Raw genomic sequence first — 25,486 nt, forward strand, 5'->3', positions numbered from 1 at the left:
TGTACTCCTCACCTGGTTGCCACCACACACGCTTGACACCATCTGAACCAAATAAGTTTATCTTGGCCTCATCAGACCACAGGATATGGTTCCAGTAATCCATGTCCTTAGTCTGCTTGTCTTCAGCAAACTGTTTGCGGGCTTTCTTGTGCATCATCTTTAGAAGAGGCTTCCTTCTTGTCAAGGTCCTACCTTTCCTCAGGGCTTGTGCTGCTCCGTGTGCTGGCATCCATCTTAGGTGTCTGCAAAGCATTGTGCTTTCAGCCCCTGCGGCTCCTCCCCCAGGAGGTGGCGGCTTATCGCATATAAGTCTGCTGTTTGTAGCTGTCCATTGCATTCGTGTCCTGGCTGTTGCACAGCAGCAAGCTCCTGTTTAGTTTCTCATTGCTCTCCTGGATACCGACTCGGCTCTGGCGACCATCCTTCCTGGCTTCTGACCCCGGCTCTGGCGACCATTCTTCCTGGCTTCTGACCCCGGCTCTGGCGATCATCCTTCCTGGCTTCTGACCCCGGCTCTGGCGACCATCCTTCCTGGCTTCTGACCCCGGCTCTGGCGACCATCCTTCCTGGCTTCTGACCCCGGCTCTGGCGATCATCCTTCCTGGCTTCTGACCCCGGCTCTGGCGACCATCCTTCCTGGCTACTGTTCTACCAAGTCATCCGCTGTTGCTGTTGGACTTGCATAGACTCTGTCTTGTTTTTGTATAATAAACCTACCTTTAATTGCACCTCCTTGTGTGTCTGGCTCCTCGCTCCCTGACACTTCTGGGACAACAGCCATGCAGACCAATTTGATGCAGTGTGCAGCATATGGTCTGAGCACTGACAGGCTGACCCCCCCACCCCTTCAACCTCTGCAGCAATGCTGGCAGCACTCATACGTCTGTTTCCCAAAGACAATCTCTGGATATGATGATGAGCACTTGCACTCAACTTCTTTGGTTGACCACGGCGAGGCCTGTTCTGAATGGAACCTGTCCTGTTAAACCGCTGTATGGTCTTGGCTACCTTGCTGCAGCTCAGTTTCAGGGTCTTGGCAATCTTATAGCCTAGCCATCTTTATGTAGAGCAACAATTCTTTTTTTCAGACCCTCAGAGAGTTCTTTTCCGTGAGGTGCCATGTTGAACTTTCAGTGAGAGCGATAACACCAAATTAAACACACCTGCTCCCCATTCACACCAGAGACCTTGTAACACTAACGGGTCACGTGACACCGGGGAAGGAAAATGGCTAATTACACAGCAAAAAAACCCTGGGACCTAGGACTTTGGCAAGTCACTGAACCCTTTCACCTCTCTGATATCTCTTTGCTGTGCTGTTGGTCTCTGTGTATTTATATATTCATCTTAGTTACATCTTTTTCTGTAAATACTTTTATTGCACCCGTTTGACCTTTTAGTAATAAATCTTTCCTTCTGAAAGTGTTGAACTGTTTCTATAGCGCTTTATTGCAATTTACGAATTCCTGCCTCTAAAGAGAATGCTACTGTGTTTGTTTAACCCTCTGCATAATCGGCCTGCGGTGACTGTATTATGCAGACGATTATCTCAACCATTATGGTGTTTTAGCTGATATCGCCGAGTTTCCTCTTTCTCTGTACAAAAAGGAGGTGGTGGCAGTGTGAAGGGTTATTTGCATAATTAACCTGACCCAGTAACAATCGTTCAGGCTGCCGGTACATCGATTGTGGTCCAATTAGCTGGAAAATCGTTGTGCAGGGTGCAGCTGGGTGTGGCAATGTTACGCACATGACATCGCGGTTTTAGATTGGCTAGTCCTTCGGTCGCGAGTTTGATGAGAAGGTCTGGGGTCTGACGCTGCAATCGTGACAGTGAATAAACACAATGTACCAAATTGTGAATAGACAGGCGCTTACTCAATAAAACAAATGTCAAATAATAACAAAGTGCTCTTCCAACACCATATGGGTGATACATTGGTACAGGATAACTTAAAGTCCAAAAAAATGTTAAATGTAGAGTGTGAATAACAGTCCATTATGAGGGTATCCCGGAGTTCAAAAAAATGTATTTTCCACCATGTGTGTGCAACAGATGAATTCCTCACTCACCAGAAATGATTGACTCCTGTTATGGTGGTCAAATATTGCTCTATGGTCAAGAAATATGTGGATTCCCAACTGTAGGCTCTCATGGGATGGACCTTCTGATTTCCTTTTTGTGAATGGCTTTCCAAAGAACAGAGTATATAGACCCCCATATAGATGATCACATGACCCTGGGCAGACGAATAATGTATGGATTCCCAATGCTAAGCTCTTACCAAGATAAATCCCCAAGTGCCCTTGAGATGGATAATGCTCCAGATAGCTCAAATAAAACAAATGAATTAAAGTGTAATATTTAGTAGGAGCCATGGTTTAAAAATAGTATATGACAATGCACTCACATGTACAGGTGCCCTAATCCTGGCACCAGTCTGTGCAGCCTGTGTATTGCATGTAGATAGCTGAATAAAGTTCCAAGCCTCATCAACAGCGGGCTGGACATGACATCATAGGGACCCGGAAGTGACGGGATCATGCTTCTATGTACGTTTCTCCTAGCGATGTCTCCAGTAAGTGAAATACTGTAATTTCCGGGTTCATTATGTACGAATGCAAGCATTGTGATAGAACGGCTCCAACAAAATGGCCACCCATAGTATAACATTAAAGGAAATTGTGCTACACTAATACCGGCTGCAGAAACTGTTGCGGTACACCAAGTTGGTATACACCTGTGTGCAATAACAAGAAAATACAAAAATAGTAAAAGTATACATAAAAAGCAAAATATTAAAAAACAACATATTAAAAATGACAAATACATAATTAAAAACAATAGTAATGATAGCATGCATGGAAGAAAGTCCCTCCTTATTATTCCACATTCATCCACTCAGATTGCCCAACATCTGGTAATAGTTTTGCATCAGTACCTGTTACATGTAGCCCTGGCTCTGGAGGGCTATGTATATATTTTTCTCTAATTTTAATTTACCATCATGGTATTGTATACCTACTTGGCTTAGTTTACACACAATTTATTCAATAGGAACTCCAATTAGGATAACTCTATGCATTGAGGGATGATATATACTATTTACCCTTCAATATTGGTTTGCATGGGGTAGGAGGGACTTTCTTCCATCCATCCCATCATTACTATTATTTTTAATTATGTATTTGTAATTTTTAATATGCATTTTTTTAAATATTTTGCTTTTTATGTATACCTTTGTATTTTTTTTATTTTCTTGTTATTGCACACAGGTGTATACCAACTAGGTGTACCGCAACAGTTTCTGCAGTCGGTCTTAGTGTAGCACAATTTCCTTATATGTTATTCTATGGGTGGCCATGTTTTTGGAGTCGTTCAATCACCATGCTTGCATTGGTACATAATGAGCCCAGAAATTATGACATTTCACTTTCTGAAGACACTGCCAGGTGAAACGTACGTAGAAGCATGATCCCGTCACTTCACACAGGCTGCACAGACTGGTGCCGGGATTTGGACACATGTACTTGTGAGTGCATTGTCATACTATTTTTGAACCATGGCTCCTATTAAATGTTACACTTAGAGCATTTTAATTCATTCGTTTTATTTGAGCTATCTGAAGCATTGTCCATTTCAAGGGCACTTGGAGATTTATCTTGGGAAGAGCCTAGAATTTGGAATCCATTCATTATTTGTCTGCCCAGGGTCATGTGACCATCTATCTAGGGGTCTATATCCTCTGTTCCTTGGAGAGCCATTCACAAAAAGAGCCTGCAGTTGAGAATCCACATATTGCTTGACCGTAGAGCAATATTTGAGCACCTTAACAGGGGTCAATAATTTCTTGTGAGTAAGGAATTCATCTGCTGCACACACGTGGTGGAAAACATTTTTTTTTTAAACTCCATTATACCCTCATATGGGTCTGTTATTCACACTCTACATTTAAATTTTTTGTGGACTTTAAGTTATCCTGTACCAATTTATCACCCATATGTTGGGAAAGCACCTTATTATTTGACAAATGTTGTATTGAGTAAGCGCCTATCTATTCACGATTTGATAATACTGTATGGGTTTTCCTTTATGTTCTCTCTATGCTCTGTTACCTTTATGTGGAGCGGTGGATCACCAGGGAGTCTGGGGATAGCATAGCTGTGTGGCAGCCAGGCGCAACTGATCTTTCTTGTGATCTTTTGCGCACAGGTGGGACACATGGATCATAGATATGATATACATGTTATAATGAATTCACATTTTTTAATACTAATTTAATTTAGGACAGAGCACCTACTTTGTTGTGTATTTGTGGTCCAGTTTTTGGATAGTTAGTGTGCAGCTGTTTTATCATTTTATTTTTGCACTAAGCGCAGGGATATTTCGAAGTATTTATGCTTTATTTTACACAGCACACATATATGGTAAGAACAGGGCACATTGCAAAGGAATGTGCCCTTCTATGCAGTTCAAAGTAGCTCAATGGACATGGTGTGAACAAGCTATTAAAGCAGTATTAAACCCAAAACCAAAAATTAAATATATTGCAGTTTACCAAAAAATATATGTGGTGGCTGAATAAATTCTTTTAGGCTTTTTTCTCCTCTGTTCATCTGGTGAACTGGCCAGTAACACACCTCCTGTCTTAAAGTACCCCCTGAATGAATGAGCACGGGGGCACCTTTGGAGAGCAGCATTGTCAGTCTGGGGGAAGGGAAGTGTTATATGTACTAGCAGATTTAAATACACTAACAAACTGAAGCCCAACTTCAGCTAATACTTTATAAGCAGGTACCACAAACATTTTTTTTCCTTTTGAAATAAAGGTTTTACATAAATAAAAGCTGATTTTTGTAAGAGACCTTGCTAGTGTTAAATGGGTTGTCTCCTCTCTGTATAACCAAAACACTGTGCTGGAGAGCTAGTTCTTTTGAAAAAGAGACTTAGTGGCTGGATCACAAAATGTAAATAGAAGAAAGAAAGCATAAAAAGCAAAACTAATGCACCCATCACATATAAGAATTGATAAAATGCAATATAACAATTGTTTGCTTTCAGATTTAATACCACTTTAACCACTTGCCCTCTAGAGGATTTACCCACCTTAATGACCAGGCCTCTTTTTGCTACTTGGCGCTGCACTAATTCAACTGATAATTGCGCGATCATGCAATACTGTACCCAAACTAAATTTACGTCCTTTTTTCACATAGAGCTTTCTTTTGGTGGTATTTGATCACCTTTGCGCTTTTTATTTTTTGTGCTATAAACAAAAGACCGGAAAATTTGAAGAAAAACTATATTTTTTACTTTTGGCTATAAAAAATATATAGCAAACTCAAAGTTAGTTATAAATTTATGCCAAAATGTATGTAAAGTTAAAGAGTCTACAAACTATGGTATAGATACTGCAATTTACGCCATTTTTTTACTATACAGCGCTGCGCTAGTTTAATGGACAATTGCGCGGTCATGCAATACGGTACATAAATTAAATTTATGTCCTTTTTTTCCACACAAATAGAGCTTTCTTTTGGTGGTATTTGATCACCTGTGCGCTTTTTATTTTTGGCGCTATAAGCAGAAAATTTTTGAAGAAAAAAAACCAATATTTTCTCATTTCGGTCATAAAAAATATCCAAAAAAACAAAAATTTTGTCATAAATTTAGGCTAAAATGTATTCTGCTACATGTTTTTGGTAAAAAAAATCCCAATAAGTGTATATTGATTGCTTTGTGTGAACGTTATAGCGTCTACAATCTATGGTACAGATACTGTAATTTATGCAATTTTTTTGCTATACAGCGCTGCACTTCTTTAACTGACAATTGCGCGGTCATGCAATATGGTACATAAATGAAATTTATGTCCTTTTTTTCATACAAATAGAGCTTTCTTTTGGTGGTATTTGATCACCTTTGTGCTTTTTATTTTTGGTGCTATAAGCAAAAAAATTTTGAGAAAACAAATTTGTTTAAAAAAAAAACCCGATATTTTCTCATTTCTGTAATAAAATATATCCAAAAAGACAAAAAATTTGTCCGAAATTTAGGCCAAAATGTATTCTGCTACATGTTTTTGGTAAAAAAAATTCCCAATAAGTGTATATTGATTGCTTTGTGGTATAGATAATGGAATTTACACAGCTTTTACTTTCTGACTGCTCATCACATTTCTTGAGATGCTAAAATACCAGGATAGTACAAACACCCTCAAGTGACCCCTTTTCAGAAAGTAGACACCCTAAGCTATCTGCTGAGAGGCATATTGAATCCATGTTTTTGTTTTTTTTCTTCAATTTTCAAAAACTTGGCAACAAACAAGATCTGCAAAATACTCACCATGCTTCTTATCAAATTTCTTGGGGTGTCTAGTTTCCAAAAAGGGGTCATTTGGGGGGAGGGGGGTGCTATCCTGGCATTTCAGGGCCTCCGAAAACTGTGATAGGTGGTCAGGAAGTGTAATGAGGAAATAAAGCCCTTTAAAAGCCTGATGGTGCTTATTGGATTTTTGGGTCCTATACTTGGCTAGACTGCCAAAATGTCTCTAATATGTGGTACCCCCATACTCGGGAAAAGTAGCAGAATGTATTTTGGGGAGTAATTCCACATACACCCATGACATGTGTGAGCAATAAATCATTTAAGTGACAACTTTGTGGGGAAAAAAATGATTTGTCATTTTCCAAAAACTTGTGGTAAAAAAAGAAATTCTACTATTGATTCAACATGCCTCTCAGCAAATCGTTTGGGGTGTCTACTTTCCAAAAAGGGGTCGTTTTGGGGGTGGGGACATTCTATGCCCAGCATTAGAAGTTTATGCCACACATCACTCACTCTTCTAACCACCTGAAGACCAAGCCTTTTCTGACACTTTTTGTTCACATGAAAAAAATCAGTATTTTTTGCTAGTAAATTAATTTAAACCCCAAACATTATATATTTTTTTTAAAGCAAACACCCTAGTGAATAAAATGGTGGGTGCTGCAACTTTTTATGTCACATAGTACTCACGCAGCGATTTTTCAAATGCAATTTTTTCTAAAAAAAATACTTTTAATGCACAAAAACACAAAATATTGGCCAATTATTTAGTATAATATAAAAGATGATGGTACGTCGAATAAATAGATACCAAACATGACATGCTTTAAAATTGTGCATGCTCCATGCAATGGCGACAAACTGCATATGTTTTTAATATCCATAGGCAACATTTTAATAGCCTTTACAAGCTACCATTTTAGATTTACAGAGGAGGTCTAGTGTTAGAATTACTGCCCTTGATCTGACGTTTGTGGTGATTCCTCACATGCGTGGTTCAACCACTGTTTCCATACTGGCACAGGGTTAACGCTCACGAACACAGATGTGCGCATGCGCGAGGGGGGGGGTGGGTATTTTTTTTTTTTTTAAGTTATTTTCATTTTTTTATAATTTTTACACTGTCCCTTTCATTTTTTTTTTTATCACTTTTAATGCTATCACAGGGAATGCAAATATCCCCTATAACTTCAATGGGCATTGTCATATATTCTTTTTTGAGAAATCTGGGTTCTATTAGACTCTAGATATCTCCTCTTCCCTTACATTATCTAATCAAACCAATTATCATTCCCAATTTACAAATGCCGCTATTTATATCTTGTGAAACTGAAGTGATGAAATGCTCGTAGCTTCTGATTTCTTAGGCTATAGAGATTATTGGCACCATTCTGGTCTCCAATCAGCTCCAATGTCAGCTGGTAGAAACATCGGCTGCATTCTCAGGTTCCCCCGATGACACGGAACTGCCCGAGAAGGCCGTGGGAGGCAGTGGGGGAGGGGGCATTGTTTCCCGCTACTTGTAAAAGTAATCCTGCAGCTAGCTAATTAGCCACTAGGATTGCTTTTACATGAAAGCTGATCGCTGGCTGAAAAAAACGATACCAGGATGATGCCTGCAGCTGTAAAAATCACCCTGGTATAACCATTCAAAGTCCAGTGATGTACCAGTACGTCGCTGGTCCTTGTTGGGTATACAGTAATACCTCGGATTGCGAATTTAATTCGTTCTGCAGTACATTTCGTATAGTGAAGAATACGTAAACCGAAACACTGTTTTCCATAGGAATGCATTGAAAACCAATTAATCCGTTCCGACGGTCAGAAAAACAGTTAACGCTACTAAAATACTGCATGAGTTATTTTTTTAGCTCATGCGGTATTTTAGTAGTGACAACCATGTGTTAATGTTTCAACTGTCAGAGGGGTTCCCTACTGACAGCTGAATGTAAAAGAATTGCTGCCAATTAAAAAAATTATTTTACACTCAGCTGTCAGGTGCCAGTTTTTAAATGTAATTACTGTTTTGTTTTGTTTTTTCTTCACTATACAGTAGTTCAGAAATCCATCTGTCACTTTCCCCCTCCAGCTGAAAGAGAGAAAGTTTCTTTTAGTTTATTCCCCTAAGTTAAAACATACAATGTTTCCTTTCAGTTTCTTAAAAGATACAAAGTATCCTTTAACTTCCTGGAAACTGACAGCTAATGTTGTGAGCTATAGTGAAGAAAAAAAAGACGGCAATTGCATTTAAAAATCAGCACTGACATACACTTTCTATTGTGAAAAAAATTAGTAAATTATTTTCAATGGATTTTCATTCATAAACCGAAAATTACATTAACAGAGGCATTCGTAAGCCGAGGTATTACTGTATATGCTATGTTCTTTTTTTTTTTTTTTGTATGCAGCCTGTGGACTGAATGAAAAAAAGAGAAAAAATCTCTGCCAGAAAAAGTATGTGGTATGCCAGCAGCCCACCATTAGAATATACCACCCTGCATCCACCCACTTCTAATGGGGGGAACACATTTGGTCACATGATGCCACATGCGCCAGTTCCAAGATTGTACAAATGTGTAAATAGTGGCACACTTGAATAAAAATTGTCCACGTATAAGTGGTACCCCATATGGGAAAAGGATGACACCAAGTCCCAAACTATCTTGCTACTACTCCCCATGTAGTCTGGGCATCTGGGGGGCACCACGTGACTATCTTTTCCCTCGTAAATCCAAAACGTATAAATATAGCCTGTTGCCATCTCACAGGTCTTCCACATCTTGACCACATATCTGGCACGCTTGCTGGGGAGAAATTGTTTGAATGCAAGGTGGCCAGAAAAATTAATGAGGGACTCATCAACGCAGATTTTTTGCTGGGGAGTATAGACATCTGCACATTTTTGGTTAAGGTGATTTGCGAGGGGCTGAACTTTGTGGAGCCGGTCAAATTCAGGGTCGCCCTGAGGACGACAGAGTGTGTATTGTCGTTAAAATGCATAAAATACATTATACTCTCATATCTATGCCTGGCCATGGCAGCAGAGAGCACAGGCATATGATGAATCGGGTCTGTGGACCAATACAACCGCAATTCATTTTTTTTAGTAATGCCCATGTTGAGTGGTAGGCCCAAAAAAAATGTCAGCTCGGAAACCGTAATGAGTTTCCATGCGAATGGTCTGGCAAAGTTTGAATTTGGGTTGGCGGCGATAAACTGTTGTGCATACAAATTGCTTTGATCCACAATCAATGCATACAGATCTTCCATGGAAAAATAGCTCCAAAAAATCAAGGGGAGTCATTAAATTTGCTATTTCCACCTGAATTCCGGGTTGGGCAGTGAATGGGGGAAGTACGGGTGCTGCAGAATTTGTGGGTTGCCAATCGGAAGGATACTACTGACTCTAAGGGCCTGTGTGCGAATTCTTGGTAGTTGAGGGACACTACTTGTGCTCGCCACCACACCAGCTTGTACTGATGGGGGGCACAGTCTCTGATGGGGGTGCTGCTTTTGATTGAGTGCTGCTTTGACCGAGTGCGAAGCAGTTAAACACAGCAGTCTAATTATGCCTTCTCTACTTTCACAGGTAAATGCAGCTATCTCCTATCTCCGCTCTTAACTAGAAAAACACATTGACTCCTGCTGCTTTCCTCTGGGTAAATGCATCTACTGTATCTCCTATCTCCGCTCTTAACTAGAAAAACGCATTGACTCCTGCTGCTTTCCTCTGGGTAAATGCATCTATCTCCTATCTCCGCTCTTAACTAGAAAAACGCATTGACTCCTGTTAAATTCAGAACAAATGGTGTATTTATATTTGTGTGTATGTTGACCAGTCCTCACCTCTAGCTTCACCCAGTTTACGACTGTTGCCTGTTCCCTGAGAAACATCCCCCACTATTCATGTGATCCTTATCAGCTTCTAATTGGGGTGGAGTTGAATGCTCATTTGAGCATCTCCCTATAAATTTAGATCAGCTCATGGGGGGAGATCACTGATGGGGGCACAGTCTCTGATGGGGGTGCTGCTTTTGATCGAGTGCTGCTTTGAACGAGTGCGAAGCAGTTAAACACAGCAGTTGAACTAAAGCGGGAGAACTTAAGCAGCAGGAAGACACAACAGCAAGAAACTCTACTGCATGCTGGACAGACTGCAAGCAATCACCCTGGGAAACCTCTCTTACACACCTGAGTCCCACTCCGTGTACCTTTTATATAATACGCCCCCTCTTCTCCTTATCATATTACTATCCTCTGTTCCCAAATCTCATTTCTTTACCCCTCTGCTCCACCCCAAAACTTGTACATCTCCCCCTCATTGCTATCATCTCCCTACTACTACTCTCATCACCTCCCCAAAATGCCTCTTCCACTCCTCCTTCTCATTTTCCACTCCTCCGTTCCCAAAATACATTCACTATATCCCTCTGCTCCTCCCAAACATTTGTATATTGTGTCCTCACTACTTCCTTCACCCTCTACGGCACCCACCACCTCCTCCTATTACTCCACTCTCCCACTGACCCGAACACCTCCCCTAGTAGTTTCTCATGCTCCTGCCCATCCCGCTCCCATGCCACCTTTCTCACCCTTCTCCTCCTCCTAACCGCGGGGGACATCTCCCCGAATCCTGGCCCTCCACCACCTCCCTCACCCGCACAACACCCTCCCGCCTCCATGTCCTGCCGCAACCCCCGTAACTTAGTATCTGTCCCCCTGCTCCCTAAAATCTCCCCCCCGTTTTCATGTGCACTCCTGAACGCCCGATCGGTGTACAACAAGCTTACCGCTATCCACGACCTCTTTGTTTCCGCTCCCTCAACCTCCTAGCGATCACAGAAACCTGGATCCAGCCCACTGACTCTACCTCCCCTGCTGCACTCTCCTACGGAGGTCTCACCTGGACCCATTCACCCAGGCCTAACGGTCGTAAAGGTGGTGGGGTTGGTCTGCTCCTGTCACCGCAGAGCACCTTCCGAGTCCTCCCAAACCCCCCCTCCCTATCCTTCTCCTCCTTCGAGGCCCACTGGGTCCGACTATTCTCCCCAACCCCCCTGAAGGCTACCCTTCTTCCTCTCCTCTGAGCTACCCACCATCATCCTTGGGGATTTCAACATCCCTGTCAACCTCGACAGACCCCGACCGCTCCAGCCCTGGCAGACTGATCACACCAAAACCCTCGAACGACACAGTCGTGCCCTGGAGCGACTATGGCGCAAAACCAAATCCCAACAAGCCTTCACCCGTTACAAATCTGCCTTCCACACCTACACCTCCTCCCTCCACGCAGCCAAACAAGCCTACTTCCTGACCCTCATCAAGGCCCTCTCCTCCAATCCTCGCCGATTCTTCTCCACCTTCAACTCTCTACTCTCACCACTCCCACCTCCACCCAGCACCTCACTCGCTGCCCTTGAGATTGCCAATCACTTCAGAAACAAGATTGACACAATTCGCAAGGACATCGCCGCAACTCACACGCCCTCTCAACCCGTCCCCTCTCACACAGCTACCCCCTCATCCCCCCTCTCCCTCAACATAACCCGCAGGGACTTCGTCGCTGCTCAAACTCCCTCCAACCCCATTCCCCCTCATCACCCCTCTCCCACGGCCCCACCACTGCTCTGACCTCCACTTCCTCCCACCCTACATTCCTCATACTGAAGCCCCACCAACACTCCGCACCTTTGACCTTACTACCATCGAGGAAGTCTCCAAGATCCTCTCTGATGCCCGCCTCACCACCTGCCCCCTCGACCCTATCCCCTCACAACTCCTACGACCTCCCTCCCCCTCAATCCTACGCTCCCTCACCCACATCTTTAATCTCTCCCTCTCCTCCGGCACTTTCCCCTCCCCTCTGAAACATGCACACATCACCCCCATACTTAAAAAGCCCTCCCTGGACCCCAATGACCCGAACAACCTCAGACCCATCTCCCTGCTCCCATTTACATCTAAACTCCTCGAGCGCCTAGTCTACACCCGCCTAAGCTCTCACCTCAACGACAACAACCTCCTCGATCCCCTACAGTCCGGCTTCCGACCCCTACACTCCACCGAAACTGCCTTATTCAAACTCTCCAAAGACCTGCTAACCGCCAAAGCTAATGACCACTATTCAGTGCTCCTACTCCTTGACCTCTCTGCGGCCTTCGACACAGTCAACCACCCCCTCCTCCTCAAAAAACTACACTCCCTCGGCCTCAGAGATTCTGCTCTCTCCTGGCTCTCATCCTACCTGTCACAACGCTCTTTCAGCGTTACCTATAATGCTACCTACTTCCCCTCACTCCCCCTCTCTGTTGGGGTCCCTCAAGGCTCTGTCCTCAGGCCCCTTCTCTTCTCCATCTACACCTCCTCCCTTGGCCAACTCATACACTCTCACGGCTTCAACTGCCACCTCTATGCCGACGACACACAAATCTATCTCTCAACCCCCCACCTCACCCCCTCTTACTCCGCCCGAATCACACACCTACTGAGCGACATATCAGACTGGATGTCGCTCCACTTCCTTAAACTGAACCTCTCCAAAACTGAGTTTCTTGTCTTCCCCCCAGCCCGGACAACACCCCCCATTGACTTCTCCGTCACATCCAACAACGCCACCATCAAACCCGCCCCGCAGGCCAGAGTACTTGGTGTCATTCTGGATTCCAACCTATCCTTCCAGCCCCAAGTCCAATCTTTAACAAGCTCGTGCAGACTCCGCAGACCTCCGCAACATCGCCAAAATACGCACGTTCCTAACCCCAGAAACCACTAAACAGCTCATCCACTCCCTCATCATATCACGACTCGACTACTGCAACTCCCTCCTCACTGGCCTGCCTCGCCGCTGGCTATCCCCGCTTCAGTCGATCCTGAATACAGCTGCCAGACTCATTCACCTTTCCAACCGCTCCATCTCCACCACCCCCCTCTGCCAATCCCTCCACTGGCTTCCGATTGCGCAACGGATCAAATTCAAAATCCTAACACTGACGTACAAAGCTGTCCGCCATACTGCCCCGTACTACATCACTGACCTAATATCCAAGTACCGCCCAGCACGCACACTCCGCTCCTCACAAGACCTCCTTCTCTCTAGTTCCCTGGTCTCCTCCTCCCATGCCCGCCTCTAGGACTTCTCCAGGGTGTCACCCATCCTCTGGAACTCCCTGCCCCAATCCATCAGATTATCACCTACTCTCCTCTCCTTTAGGTGCACCCTGAAAACCCATCTCTTCGGGGAAGCCTACACCACCCCCTGCTAACCTGCCGACCTCCCCCACTCTTCCTACCACTCCATCCCCCACAGCTATCTCCTCCTGTACCACTATCCCCTCCCTCCTAGATTGTAAGCTCGAAAGAGCAGGGCCCTCGATCCCCTCATGTTTTGCATTGTATTGGTATTGTTCTGTCACATGTTCTGTCCCCCTTTGTAATGTACAGCCCTGAGCGAACCATTGGCGCTTTATAAATACTGTATAATAATAATAATACTGCACTTATGGGACTCGACACGTCGCCAAGTCATACTGAAGTGCTGGTATTATTATTATTATTATTATTGAACAGGATTTTTATGGCATCAACAGTTTGCTCAGCGCTTTACAATATAACGGGAGAAAATACAGCAACAATACAGTTCAATGCAAGAAGGTTAGGAGGGCCTGATCCTGGGAGCTTACAATCTAAGAGATATGTGAAAGACCAGGAAGTACTAGGCCACTAATACTCGACAGTTTACCAAAAGGTAGCGCGGCACTAGTACTGGCACTCTGCTGCCTATGAGAGTCATCAAAATTTACCGGCAAGTGCTAACAGAGATCAGGCCTGATTCTGCGAACACTGCGGTTTTGTGTGCAATGTATCAAGTGCCGGTGACCTACTGGCACTGCATTTGCTGGGGGAGAAGGGAGGTAAGCGTAGGAGCTAAACTCAGGTGCTGGCAGGTGCCAGGGCTGATCCCGCTAACGCTGCATTTTTGGGGACGCTGTACTAATGTGAACACTGGTATAGTGCTGATCTGATCAAAGATATTGATCTGTTCAGACACTATACTAGCAATGGAGGTTTATTGTGTATGAGCGTCTGTCTGGCAATCAAGGGGTTAAATGTGATTACTGGTGTACTGACGGGCAATCTGACACTAGTTGGGAGAGGCATGAAAACCATGGGAGTGCAAATCAGGTGTATATGTGTGTATATATATATATATATGGGGTTTTGTGTACCTGTGCCGCAATGTAGCAGTATTTCTGCTATGGGGTGATCAGCAAGCGGTTACAGAAGCGGTTTGTGTTATGGCGCTGTGTCACTTCAACTGACAATTGCGCAGTCATGCAACGCTACACCAAAATTAAATTTACATCTTTTTTTTCCCATGAATTGGGCTTTCTTTCAGTGGTATTTGATCGCCTGTTCGTTTTTTTTTTTTTTTTTGCGCTATAAAAAAAACCCTGACAATTTTGAGAAAAAAACAATATTTTGGACTTTTTGCTATTAAACATGTCCAGTAAAAAAATTTAAAAATCAAATTTCATCATAAATTTAGGCCAAAATGTATTCTGCAACTTGTCTTTGCTAAAAAAAATCCCAATACGTGTAAATTAATTGGTTTACGTGAAAGTTATAGCGTTTACAAATGGCGGTGTAGAAACTGGATTTTTTTTGTATACTATTAATAGCGGCAATCAGTGACTTATGGCGGCGATCAGCGACTTATGGTGGGACTGCAGGACTGCAGCGGACATTCTGACACTGGGGGGGGTACTGACTTGGGGTCACCGACATCCCCAGTGACACCAATACAGTGATCAGTGCAAAAAAACAACACTGACACTGTACTAATGGCACTGGGGGAGGAAGGAGTTAACATTTTTAGGCAATCAAGGGGTTAACTGTGTGAGGGGAGTGTTTTACTAGTGGGCAGGGGGGGTGTGCTTCACTGTTGCATGCTGTCCCGGAAAGCTAATCTCTGCTCTCTGTGACAGTGTGCTGGGAACTGACAGGGAGTAGAGCTGCATTGAAAACAATGCAGCTGTGCTCTGTGTCACTGTTTGCTGGCAATCGCCGGGATCTGGCGGGTAATCACCGGCCAGGACCCGGTGATTGACCCCCGTGGCCGCGATCGGTGCCGCGAGCAGGGCGGTCACGCGTGCCCCCTAGCATGTAAACAAGGATCACGTATATATATGTGATCCTGACTACAGGGGCCGCTTTGCCACAGTATATATACTGTGGGGCGGTCCCCTAGTGGTTAAAGTGTATTTCCACTTGTATTGGAAGATTTCATCATCAGCTGTAAACTATATTTGTTAGGACTGTCTGTCCTAACAAATGGTTAAAGGTCTCAAGGCTTGAGTGGTAAAATGTTTGATAATGTACTTTCCCTCACATTGTCAATCCAACTGCACTGTGATATTATTCACAATCAGGGGCGGACTGACAACTCATGGGGCCCCCAGGCAATAGAGGATCATGGGGCCCCTGTGTCCTCGCCCAAACTCAAACCACACCCAAAAAAGCCTATGAAAGGTACCAGGGGCATCTCATGGGGCCCCCTACTGACCCTGGGCCCTCGGGCAGTGCCTGAGTGCTTGAATGGTCAGTCTGCCCCTGTTCACAATAGTGTATAGTCCTGTATATAAATGTGCTCCAAATAAACAAAAAACTGTAAGAAGTATATCTATATTTTTTACGTATGCTTTGTGAATGGGAACACAGAAATGTATAGTGGGGAATTCTTAAATTTTGAATGCAAAAGTGAAATGGTTTTGTTTACTGAATGCTAACATCTCTTGGCGTTCTTTAGCTTATGAATTATTTTTTCCTCTGTTCAATTCCATTCATAAATTGTGCTTTGCTTGCTTTCCTGGATCTAAAGCTGAACATGGTAAGCTTGGCTATAAGGGATCCCTAAAGCCCAGTGTATTAAACTTGAATGATCTCTTACAGTTAACAGGAATACGTTTTGTGATAAGCTATTATCAAAGCTTTTTATAATGAATTTATTAATTATTTGAAACATTTATTCCAAATAGGTGCCTCTAAAAAGTCTGATGGATGGGTTGGTCTTGGTTGCTGTGAATTAGCAATAGCAGCAGAGTGCCGGCGATCTTGCAAACAGGTTAGATGCCTATTGTATAACTGTTCTTATTTGTTGCTTTCTGTGCATAACATACAAAGTAAATACAACAGATAGCATGTTTGTGGTTTATATATTTAGAGTGACCATTTGCTTCTAATAATGCATTTGCACTTATCAGGACACTTATAAGCTTCTGTGAGAAGGTACAACTTTGCACAGGAATGCATTCCTACCTTCGGTTAATTTCCCATTAAGTTAGGTGTAATGGGCGGGAACAAGGTTTGTAAAGGGAAATATAAAAAGGAGGTGGTTAATAAAACTGACCTAATTTTAATTGAAGCAGTAATTACAGAAAAGAAGGATGGCATACTACAGAAAGGGTTAAACTTTGCTCCTACAAAAAAAGTAAACAAGTTTGAACCTGCGACTGGGTGGGAAGGAGTTGAAAAACAGACACTTTGTAAAATGTTCATTATTTTTATTGATATGAACATTGGGGGCTATATGGGCCCACCCAGAAGCCAGGCCAAAAAACTCTCAGTTAGCAATTCCTACATCCTGACTTGTCGTTAGCATGCAGAAACATTGATTTTTACCCCTGTAATGCTTGGATTGAGTTTCCAAAAGCTTTCATGCCTTAGCAACAAGGCTGGATGTGGGGATTGCTGACTGAGAAATTTTCAGCTACACTTTTGGGAGAGCGCTTTGATGGTAGTGTGCTTTGATGGTGACATGCCTATGGGGGGCTAAATTATAGTACTATGGTCCTCTAAACAGCAGTGACTTGAGAATAGGTAGGAATAAAATGTCAATCCTGCCAATGCATATGCCACAAATGAACAATTGTATACAAAACACAGTCTGTGACAACACAAGGAAAACAAACTGGTGATGATATGCTGACATCAAGTGGGCATTTGTGATAATATACAGCCAAAATTCTTCCTCCCCCAAGAAAAAAAAATCGTTCGCTTCCCATCCTACTTTCTCCAGACAAAATCCCCCCCCCCCCCCCAGCAAACACTGACCAGCAAATATTTCTCCTACCCCAGAAAAACACCCAATGACAAGTCCTCCCTTCCCCCAGCAAACGCACTCTAGCAAATCCCCCCTTCACTCTATTGAAACAGATCAGTGGTGCCCAACAGAGAAAGGGTAAGCCCTCTCAAGCATCTTTTTGGCTGTGGCATACGACACATCAAAGACGGGGAGAGCTTGGGAAAGCTCCTCCTGGCTCTGCCCACCACTGAAAGGTCTGTTGGCCACATTACTGCTAGAGTCACATGAAATGTGACCCCCGATTAGTCAAGATTATGTTGGGTAGAGGCAAAGAAGCAGTACGACCATGCTACCTTGCCAGTAGCAGAATCGTGAGGTGCAACTGACATCATCCTTAATAGGTATCATCCCCTTTCTGGCCAAAACATCACAGAACTTTACTCCCTAGTGTGTATTAGGGAGAAAGTGACTCCTTGGGAAAGTGGTTTCCTAGTAATCCTGTCACTGAGGAGTTGTCACCAGCAAAAGGATCAGTGTTATATAGCACCCTAATGCAGAAATCCTGCTACATGGCAGCAGGAGTGCGCAAAATCACGTATATATACGTGATTTTGCATTTCCGGGTAGAGGGCACGCACGGGCTGCACACGTGCCCTACCTGCGGCACCATTCGCTGTCAATCACAGGGTCCCGGCTGGAGATTACTCGCCAGCACATGGTGATTGCCAAGTATTACAGACGGGAGAGAGAACTGTATGTAAAACACCGCAGATCTCTCCCCAGTCAGCATAGCAGGGCCATACAAAGCAGTGTGCTTACAGTGGAAAGCACACACACAGCCCCATAATAAAACACACACAACACACAGTTAACCCTTTGATTGCCCCAGATGTTAACCCCTTCTTGCCCAGTGCCATTAGTACAGTGTCAGTGCCTTTTTATTAGCACTGCTCACTATATTGGTGTCACTGTGGATGTCAGTGACACCAAGTCAGTTCCCCCCCCTCCCAGTGTCAGAATGCTCGCAGCAGTCCTGATATAGGTCGCTGATCACCGCCATTACTGGTAAAAATAACATTAAAAGAAAAAAATTCCAGTATCTATACCGCCATTTGCAAACGCTATGTTTAAATTGACATAATAAAGCTATGTTATAATTGCAGTTTTTTATATTTTGGACTCTTCGAAAGAAAAATTTAATTTCATAAGCTTTAAGGGGGCGTGGTTGGGGGCAGGGCTGGGTTGGGGACAGGACGGGGTGGGGTTGGAGGCAGACCTAGGCAAGGTTGGGTGGGGCAACTGGTGGAGAGTAAGGTTTGTGCCTGGCTAGTAGGTCTAGACTCGAAATTTTAAGCCCTGGTATATGTTACTATGATATATATTTGTTGTATGTAAGAAATATAATAAAGAGATCTCCTCTCATTGTGACAATGGGCGAGGGATCTTCTCCTTGAACCTGCTGTCACAATTCAAAACCAGCATAGCCGCACTGGGCTCTGCCCACAATGCCACATCATTTATTTACAGTTTTTTGTGAATGCATAAACTACAACTACCATCAGCCATTGTGGCTGACGGCTTGTAGTTCTGAATTAATTGCGAGGTCACTGGTGAGTTCTCTCGTAGTTCATTCACAAGTCATGCAGCTTGTAAACAGTCAGCCCGTATGAAGGTACAGGCTGAAAACTGCAGGGCTTTTCTGTGGGAGTCTGACATTACATCCCTGATCCACTGATCATGGGTGCAATGCTTTCCAGGATCCTTAGGGAAAAAAAAAATAAATGCACATTATTTTCCTGCAAAAATATGTGCATTTATTGTTTTTTCCCAAAAGGTGAACTTATCCTAGAAACCACTAATCTAACCAAAGGCTTTTCTCCCCAATAAAGAACATATCTAAGGTTTGTAAATGTAATCTGTGAAGATCCCCACTTATTTATTACATTGAATTCTTTGACATGTAGTCACTATGCCCTGTGAGTAGGCATTGTTGTCCCACACATTTCTCAGAGCCTACCTTAAGAACTACAGAGGCGCTGAGAGGAGAAGTTTCAGGAGGTGAAGTCAGTACAGGAATCACAGCTTGCAGGCATCCAAATACCATGGGAAACAATTAGAATTTGATGTGAACAGCAGAGAAGATGCGGGGTTCCACCATTAGGGCTGCGCATTTTGGCTTTACATTTACTTTAGTAAAAATATTTTAATATAATCTTTTTGTTTTGCTGTCCTTACAATATTGCATCTGTCACAATGATGGGGAATACATAATTTTTTATTTTGCTTTTTGGCAGTCATGGATATAGCATTGTATTTTCATTTATTTGTAGAAATAAATTAATTCATAGTTAATACATAGACTGGCTTGTCTCATGGTTAGTTCATAGATATGCATACATTTAAATATCACTACTGATAAATGTCCTTATTTTAAATTGAAGTTAAGTAATTTTATGTGTAATAGAGTTGTACTTTTATTAGTATGTTGCACAATATAAGCTTCCCTTTTTGTTTCTATTCAGGCATCTTCAACAAATGACATTTTAAAAACCTGCAAGAAACAACATGAGGTATGATTTTAATGGCAGCTGATTCCTGGAAAGGAAAGTCTTTACAACTGTAATCAAGGGAGCACATCAGTTTTATCAGTACACACATGATTAATAGTAAATTCCAGTTATTTCTAAAAACATTTACAATCATTCTACATTTCAACAGTTTTAGGAAAAATAAATAGCAGTATATTATGGGAAATTACATATAATATATATATAGATTTTAAATACTTAAAGAGAAACTTACAGATGTTGTGACTTTATTGGTAAAACAAAAACTAAATTCAGTCATCTGAGTTAAAAGAAAGTAAAGATTTCTAAAGTAGTTCTCGCATTACTTTTTCTGCAGTTTTGTTGCGATTTCACATACATAGAATATAATGGAAATTGCAATGCAAATTGCAAGAAATCATTGAAAATCTTCACAAGTAGCTATAAAGTCTTCAGAAATCGCACCTGAAATAGTGCTGAAATTGCACACAAGTTGTGTGATTTTAAATTGCAGTGGTTTGACCAGTGTCCTAGTTTGTAGGGTGCAATATTGAGTTGGCCCACACTTTGCAGCTATAACAGCTTCAACTCTTCTGGGAAGGCTTGTCTACAAGGTTTAGGAGTGTGTCTATGGGAATGTTTGACTATTCTTCCAGAAGTGCATTTTTGAGGCCAGGCACTGACGTAGTACGAGAAGGCCTGGCTTGCCGTCTCCGCTCAAATTTATCCCAAAGGTGTTTAATTGGGTTGAGATCAGGCCAGTTAGATTCCTGCACCCCAAACTCGCTCATCCATGTCTTTATGTACTTTGGGTTGTGCACTGGTGTTCAGTCATGTTGGAACAGGAAAGGACCATCCCCAAACTGTTCCCACAAAGTTGGGAGCATGAAATTGTCCAAAATGTCTTGATTTGCTGACGCCTTAAGACAGGGGTGTCAATCTGGTGGCCTTCCAGCTGTTGTGAAACTACAAGTCCCATGAGGCATTGCAAGGCTGACATTTACAAGCATGACTCCTAAAGGCAGAGGCATGATGGGTAGTTTCGCAACAGCTGGAAACCCTCCCTTAAGAGTTCCTTTCACTGGAACTAAGGGGCCAAGCCCAAACCCTGAGAAACAACTCCACACCATAATTCCCCCCTCCACCAAAATTTTACACTTGGCATAATGTATTCAGGCAAGTACCATTCTTCTGGCAACCTCCAAACCCAGACACATCCATCAGATTGCCAGACAGAGAAGTGTAATTCATCACTCCAGAGAACACCTTTCAAAAGCTGTAGAGTCCAGTGGCAGTGTGCTTTACACCTCTGCATCCGACGCTTTGCATTGCACTTGGTGATGTAAGGCTTGGATGCAGCTGCTCGGCCATGGAAACCCATTTCATGAAGCTCTCTATGCACTGTTGTGTTAATCTGAAGGCCACACAAAGTTTGGAGGTCTTTACCTATTGACTCTGCAGACAGTTGGCAACTTCTGCGCACTGTGCGCTTCAGCATGCACTGACCCGCACTCTGTCATTTTACATAGCTGAGTTGCTGCTGTTCCCAGTTGCTTCCACTTTGTTATAATACCATTAACAGTTGACTGTGGAATATTTAGTACCAAGGAAATTTCACAGATGGACTTAGTGCACAGATGGCAACCTATCACGGTACCACACTTGAATTCACTGAGCTCTTGAGAGCGACCCATTCTTTCACAAATGTTTGTAGAAACAGTCTGCATGGCTAGGTGCTTGATTTTATACACCTGTGGCCATGGAGGTGATTGGAACACCTGAATCCAATGATTTGGAGGGGTGTCCCAATTATTTTGGAAATCTAGTGCATGTTCACAAAAAAATTTGTTTTTTTTTTTAATATTTTGCTAATAACAGAAAAATAAGCAATCAGAGTTGGGGTTGATTAGGGGTAAACTCATTGTAATGAAACATGTCTCAAGAGAGGATCATAAGGATAGTGATAGTTTGTGGTAACAAATATGTGAGAGCAATTTCAAATATGAACTGTTTTAAAAATTAACTGTTGCTGTATACATGTCATTCTTCAGTATGGTAAGCATATTTCGTATGAAAATAATGTATAATCCTAGTAATACTGCCTACAGATTTGGTCTGGCAGATCTCCCCAGCCTAAACAATTCATTTACATTATGTTTAGTAATCCCCTAACATTGCATATTTGCTGGTATATAATGGTAAACATAAATGCATGTTCTGAGACTATGGACATTACACTTTTTACATATTATTAACAAACATTAAAAGTTCTTGAAAACCAGACTTCACTCATCTCTCTAGCTGATTTTAATGTTAAGTTATTAATTCTTAAAGATCACAACAAAGACTCTAAAGTTGGGGTTTAATTGGTTTAATTTAGCTTAGTTTCTAACTGCTTAAAAACACCTGTGAAGGTCTGTTCTCATAGGAAACAAAAGCTAAGATTTCAATGCTTGTGTTGTGCAATTTAAAAAGTAATTTCTCCATAATGATGATAAATACAGATATGAATGCGGGTTTTTTTTAACTCGTTATTCAGAATATACAAATTGTTTCTAACTGTTCCCCAGGGGTGTGTGTTGTTTATCAGGTATAATGCAACATTTTATAGATGGGGGGACAAGCCACTTTGAATCAAGAGGACCTTGTATTTTAGTGCAAGGTCCGCTTTAAAGGTCAAGGTCAAGATTTAACGGTCAAGTTTGCAATAGAATCTCTGTATGGCAGAATAATTGAAACACAGACCTGTATTTCTCTCAACATTCATAGAGGGATACAGAAACCACTTGGTATTTGCCCTGCTACTAGGAAGTTGAACACTAAAAAAGCCAAAAGCTTGACTCCTTGTGGCTTTACCCTCCTGCAAAACCAAGCAGCTCCTTTTTACCTTAGTGTGCTAAAGATGTAGCACAATTTTCCCAGATCTGCTGTTGCAATTTTGAAGACTGCCTGCTTTGGGAATTGTCATACTACTAGACTATGTCTTGGCTATTCACTGTCACATCCATCTGCATGCTCATGCTCATGCCTTGCTACCAGCCCTTGGATGATCATTCATAATATTCATCAAAACAGTCTGCTGATCCAAATTTTGCAGATAAGGGGATCTGTCTGCCTTTTCCACTTTGGGAAGTGTGCATTAAAAGGCACTTTCTCTTTCACGAGAAAAATAGCAAATAAAAATAAAATACAGCGTATACAATTGTGACTCAAGTCATATGGTAATTGAATGTTATTCAAAATTACTTTTTCTTTTCAATGTGTAGCCCTGTAATTTTCTGTAAAATGCAATGCAATACAGCTACCTGGACGCATTCTGTACGCAGATGGTATACAGAGCGTCCCTTGAAAATGTCATTTCATGCTTGTGTGATTGGCTCACTGATTTTCTCAGAAGTCTGCACTAAGATACAAGTCAGATTTTTGACATCCCCTGCAACAAAAATCATGTCTAAAGGGATGCAGGCCTTGCCGATGTCCTCATTAGAGCTCTGCAACTACAGCTGCTGACTGATGAGCATAAAACCACTCCCATACAGATTCACTCTGTACATGGACACAGGCAATCAAACAGCTACATTTTTAGAATAACAAAAGGTAGGAATCTGCAACAAAGTTTGTTAAAAATCCATGCAATGTACATAGATCATCCAGAGGGGAATGTTTTTATTCTCAACAAATGTGGAGTTACTCTTTAAGGGTTCTCTGGCAGCCCCAAAACCTCCACTAAGTCCTGTGGCTGAAAGGTCTTGCAGACAACAGTCTAATCATTTGAAATTAACACTACCTGGCAGTTGTCCATGGGTGTGAAAATAAGTTACCTTTCCCCTTGTGTGGCACTGTTTTTGGAAAAACTAGTGGTCTACTGTGTCTCCTAGTTATTGCTGTGGGAAAAAGGGATTTTGTTCTCACTGTTAAATTTTCTTCAATAGTTCATTGAGGAGAGGAATACAGGTTTCACTCAAGCTACTTTCCATACTTGTCAGGTCTGTTTCCTATGGTAAAAGGTGAGATTTCTTATGGGTATCAGAAACTACCTTGTGCACCATGGATTTACTGAGCTGACCTTTTAAACAATCCCTATTTAATCACATACAACTGTGTGGAGTTACCCCTAAAATTTTACTGCAGCACACGGATCAAACTTTATCTCAGGCTATGTAAACTTGAAAGTTTCCAGGCATGTTTAGAAATGTTTTATTTTTTTCAGGTACTTCTTTAGCACCATCAATTTATGCAGCATTTTACATATATTTTCTACATCCACATCAGGCCCTGCTCTCGAGGAGCTTATAATCTAAGGTCCCTAACTCACAATCATAAACATACTAGGACCAATTTTAGAGAAGAGCCAATCCAATTAACTACCAGCATGCCTCTGGAATGTGGGAGGAAACCCAGGCAGGCACAGGGAGAACATGCACACTGCAGGCAGTGTCATGGTTGGAATTTGAACCAACAACCCTTGTGCTGCTAGGCAGAAGTGCTAACCACTTAGCCATTGTGCTGCCCTTGCCACATTCACTTCTTTGACAAAAATCTCTCATGGAAATTACTGTTACACAAGGATGTTTATATTGCAGCCTGGTGTTGCTGATATTTATTTGTATTTACTGTCATCCAAACCTCTATCACAGTTACTGTATTCCCAACTTGTGTGTGTTGTAGTGACATATGTCTCTTACTTCTAGTCTGTAAGAATATTGCAACCAAAATAGTATGGAGGTTGATGAGAAATAGCTGCTAGAGTTTGTAAGTTATTTTAGTGTACTGATCTGAATACTGTTTGCAACTCTACCTTTTGCTAACGTTTTTTTTTTTCAAACCCTAAGCAAAAGAATTGCAATAAAGTCCTTCCTTATCAGCAGGAAGGGTTAAAAGTCTAGAATTGAGAAAGATGTGCCCTGGGGACTGAATATGTGTCTTCAGACAATGGCAGTTAAAATTCCTTCTGCTTATCAGTAGGCAAAAATTGTTTATGTTCTATAGGAAAGTTGACTTGCCATAGGGCGCTAAACAGGGTCCTCACCTAGAAGATAAGATGGGTCCAGCTCAGGGCTAGACTCTTATCTCTACAGTCTGTAGGTAAAAAACTTAGGGTGCCAAAAGGAACTCCTTCTGTGAACTGTAACTCCTTTGGACAGAATAATTTCTTGTTTTATTAGTCTTTACACGGCTTAATATGCTGTGAGTGTATAATCGTGCTTGTATAACTTGGCAAGGGGGTGCCTCTGCCACCTTTACAATAATGTCAAGTCTCCCAGGAAACTCGAGAGTCACCCAATATTTTGGAATTCTCTGTTTCCCACCAGATCTATGGTGTCTCCTTTAAATGCTCAGTATGCTGAGTTCAGTCGACAATACTGCAAAGCATTTTGAAGGACACCTGAGATTTTCTTGACCCTGGTCTCACAACACAACATGAATCTGTGGGGTTTATTTATGAAAGAAAAATAGATTGTTCACTTTGCAAGTAATTTTCACTTTAGAAAAGTTTTTACTCCTAACATATTGAATATGGTAAATCTCTGC

The 25,486-nt window shown here is 42.2% G+C and overlaps 1 protein-coding gene across 4 annotated transcripts in view; it reads left to right on the plus strand.

Moving 5' to 3' along the window:
- The window catches only part of RECK (reversion inducing cysteine rich protein with kazal motifs), a 449,691-nt gene that overhangs the window by 98,186 nt on the left and 326,019 nt on the right, over positions 1 to 25,486 (plus strand). For all 4 annotated transcript variants that reach the window (XM_089657195.1, XM_089657193.1, XM_089657194.1 and 1 more), the window contains exons 5-6: positions 16,363 to 16,448; positions 19,931 to 19,978. In XM_089657195.1, coding sequence (XP_089513321.1) covers positions 16,363 to 16,448; positions 19,931 to 19,978 — 134 coding nt within the window. The remainder of the gene's footprint in view (positions 1 to 16,362; positions 16,449 to 19,930; positions 19,979 to 25,486) is intronic.

Source organism: Staurois parvus, unplaced genomic scaffold (genome assembly GCF_062004578.1).
Source record: "Staurois parvus isolate SC_StPar_1 unplaced genomic scaffold, SC_StPar_1.0 ptg000974l, whole genome shotgun sequence".
Taxonomy (NCBI): Eukaryota; Metazoa; Chordata; class Amphibia; order Anura; family Ranidae; genus Staurois; species Staurois parvus.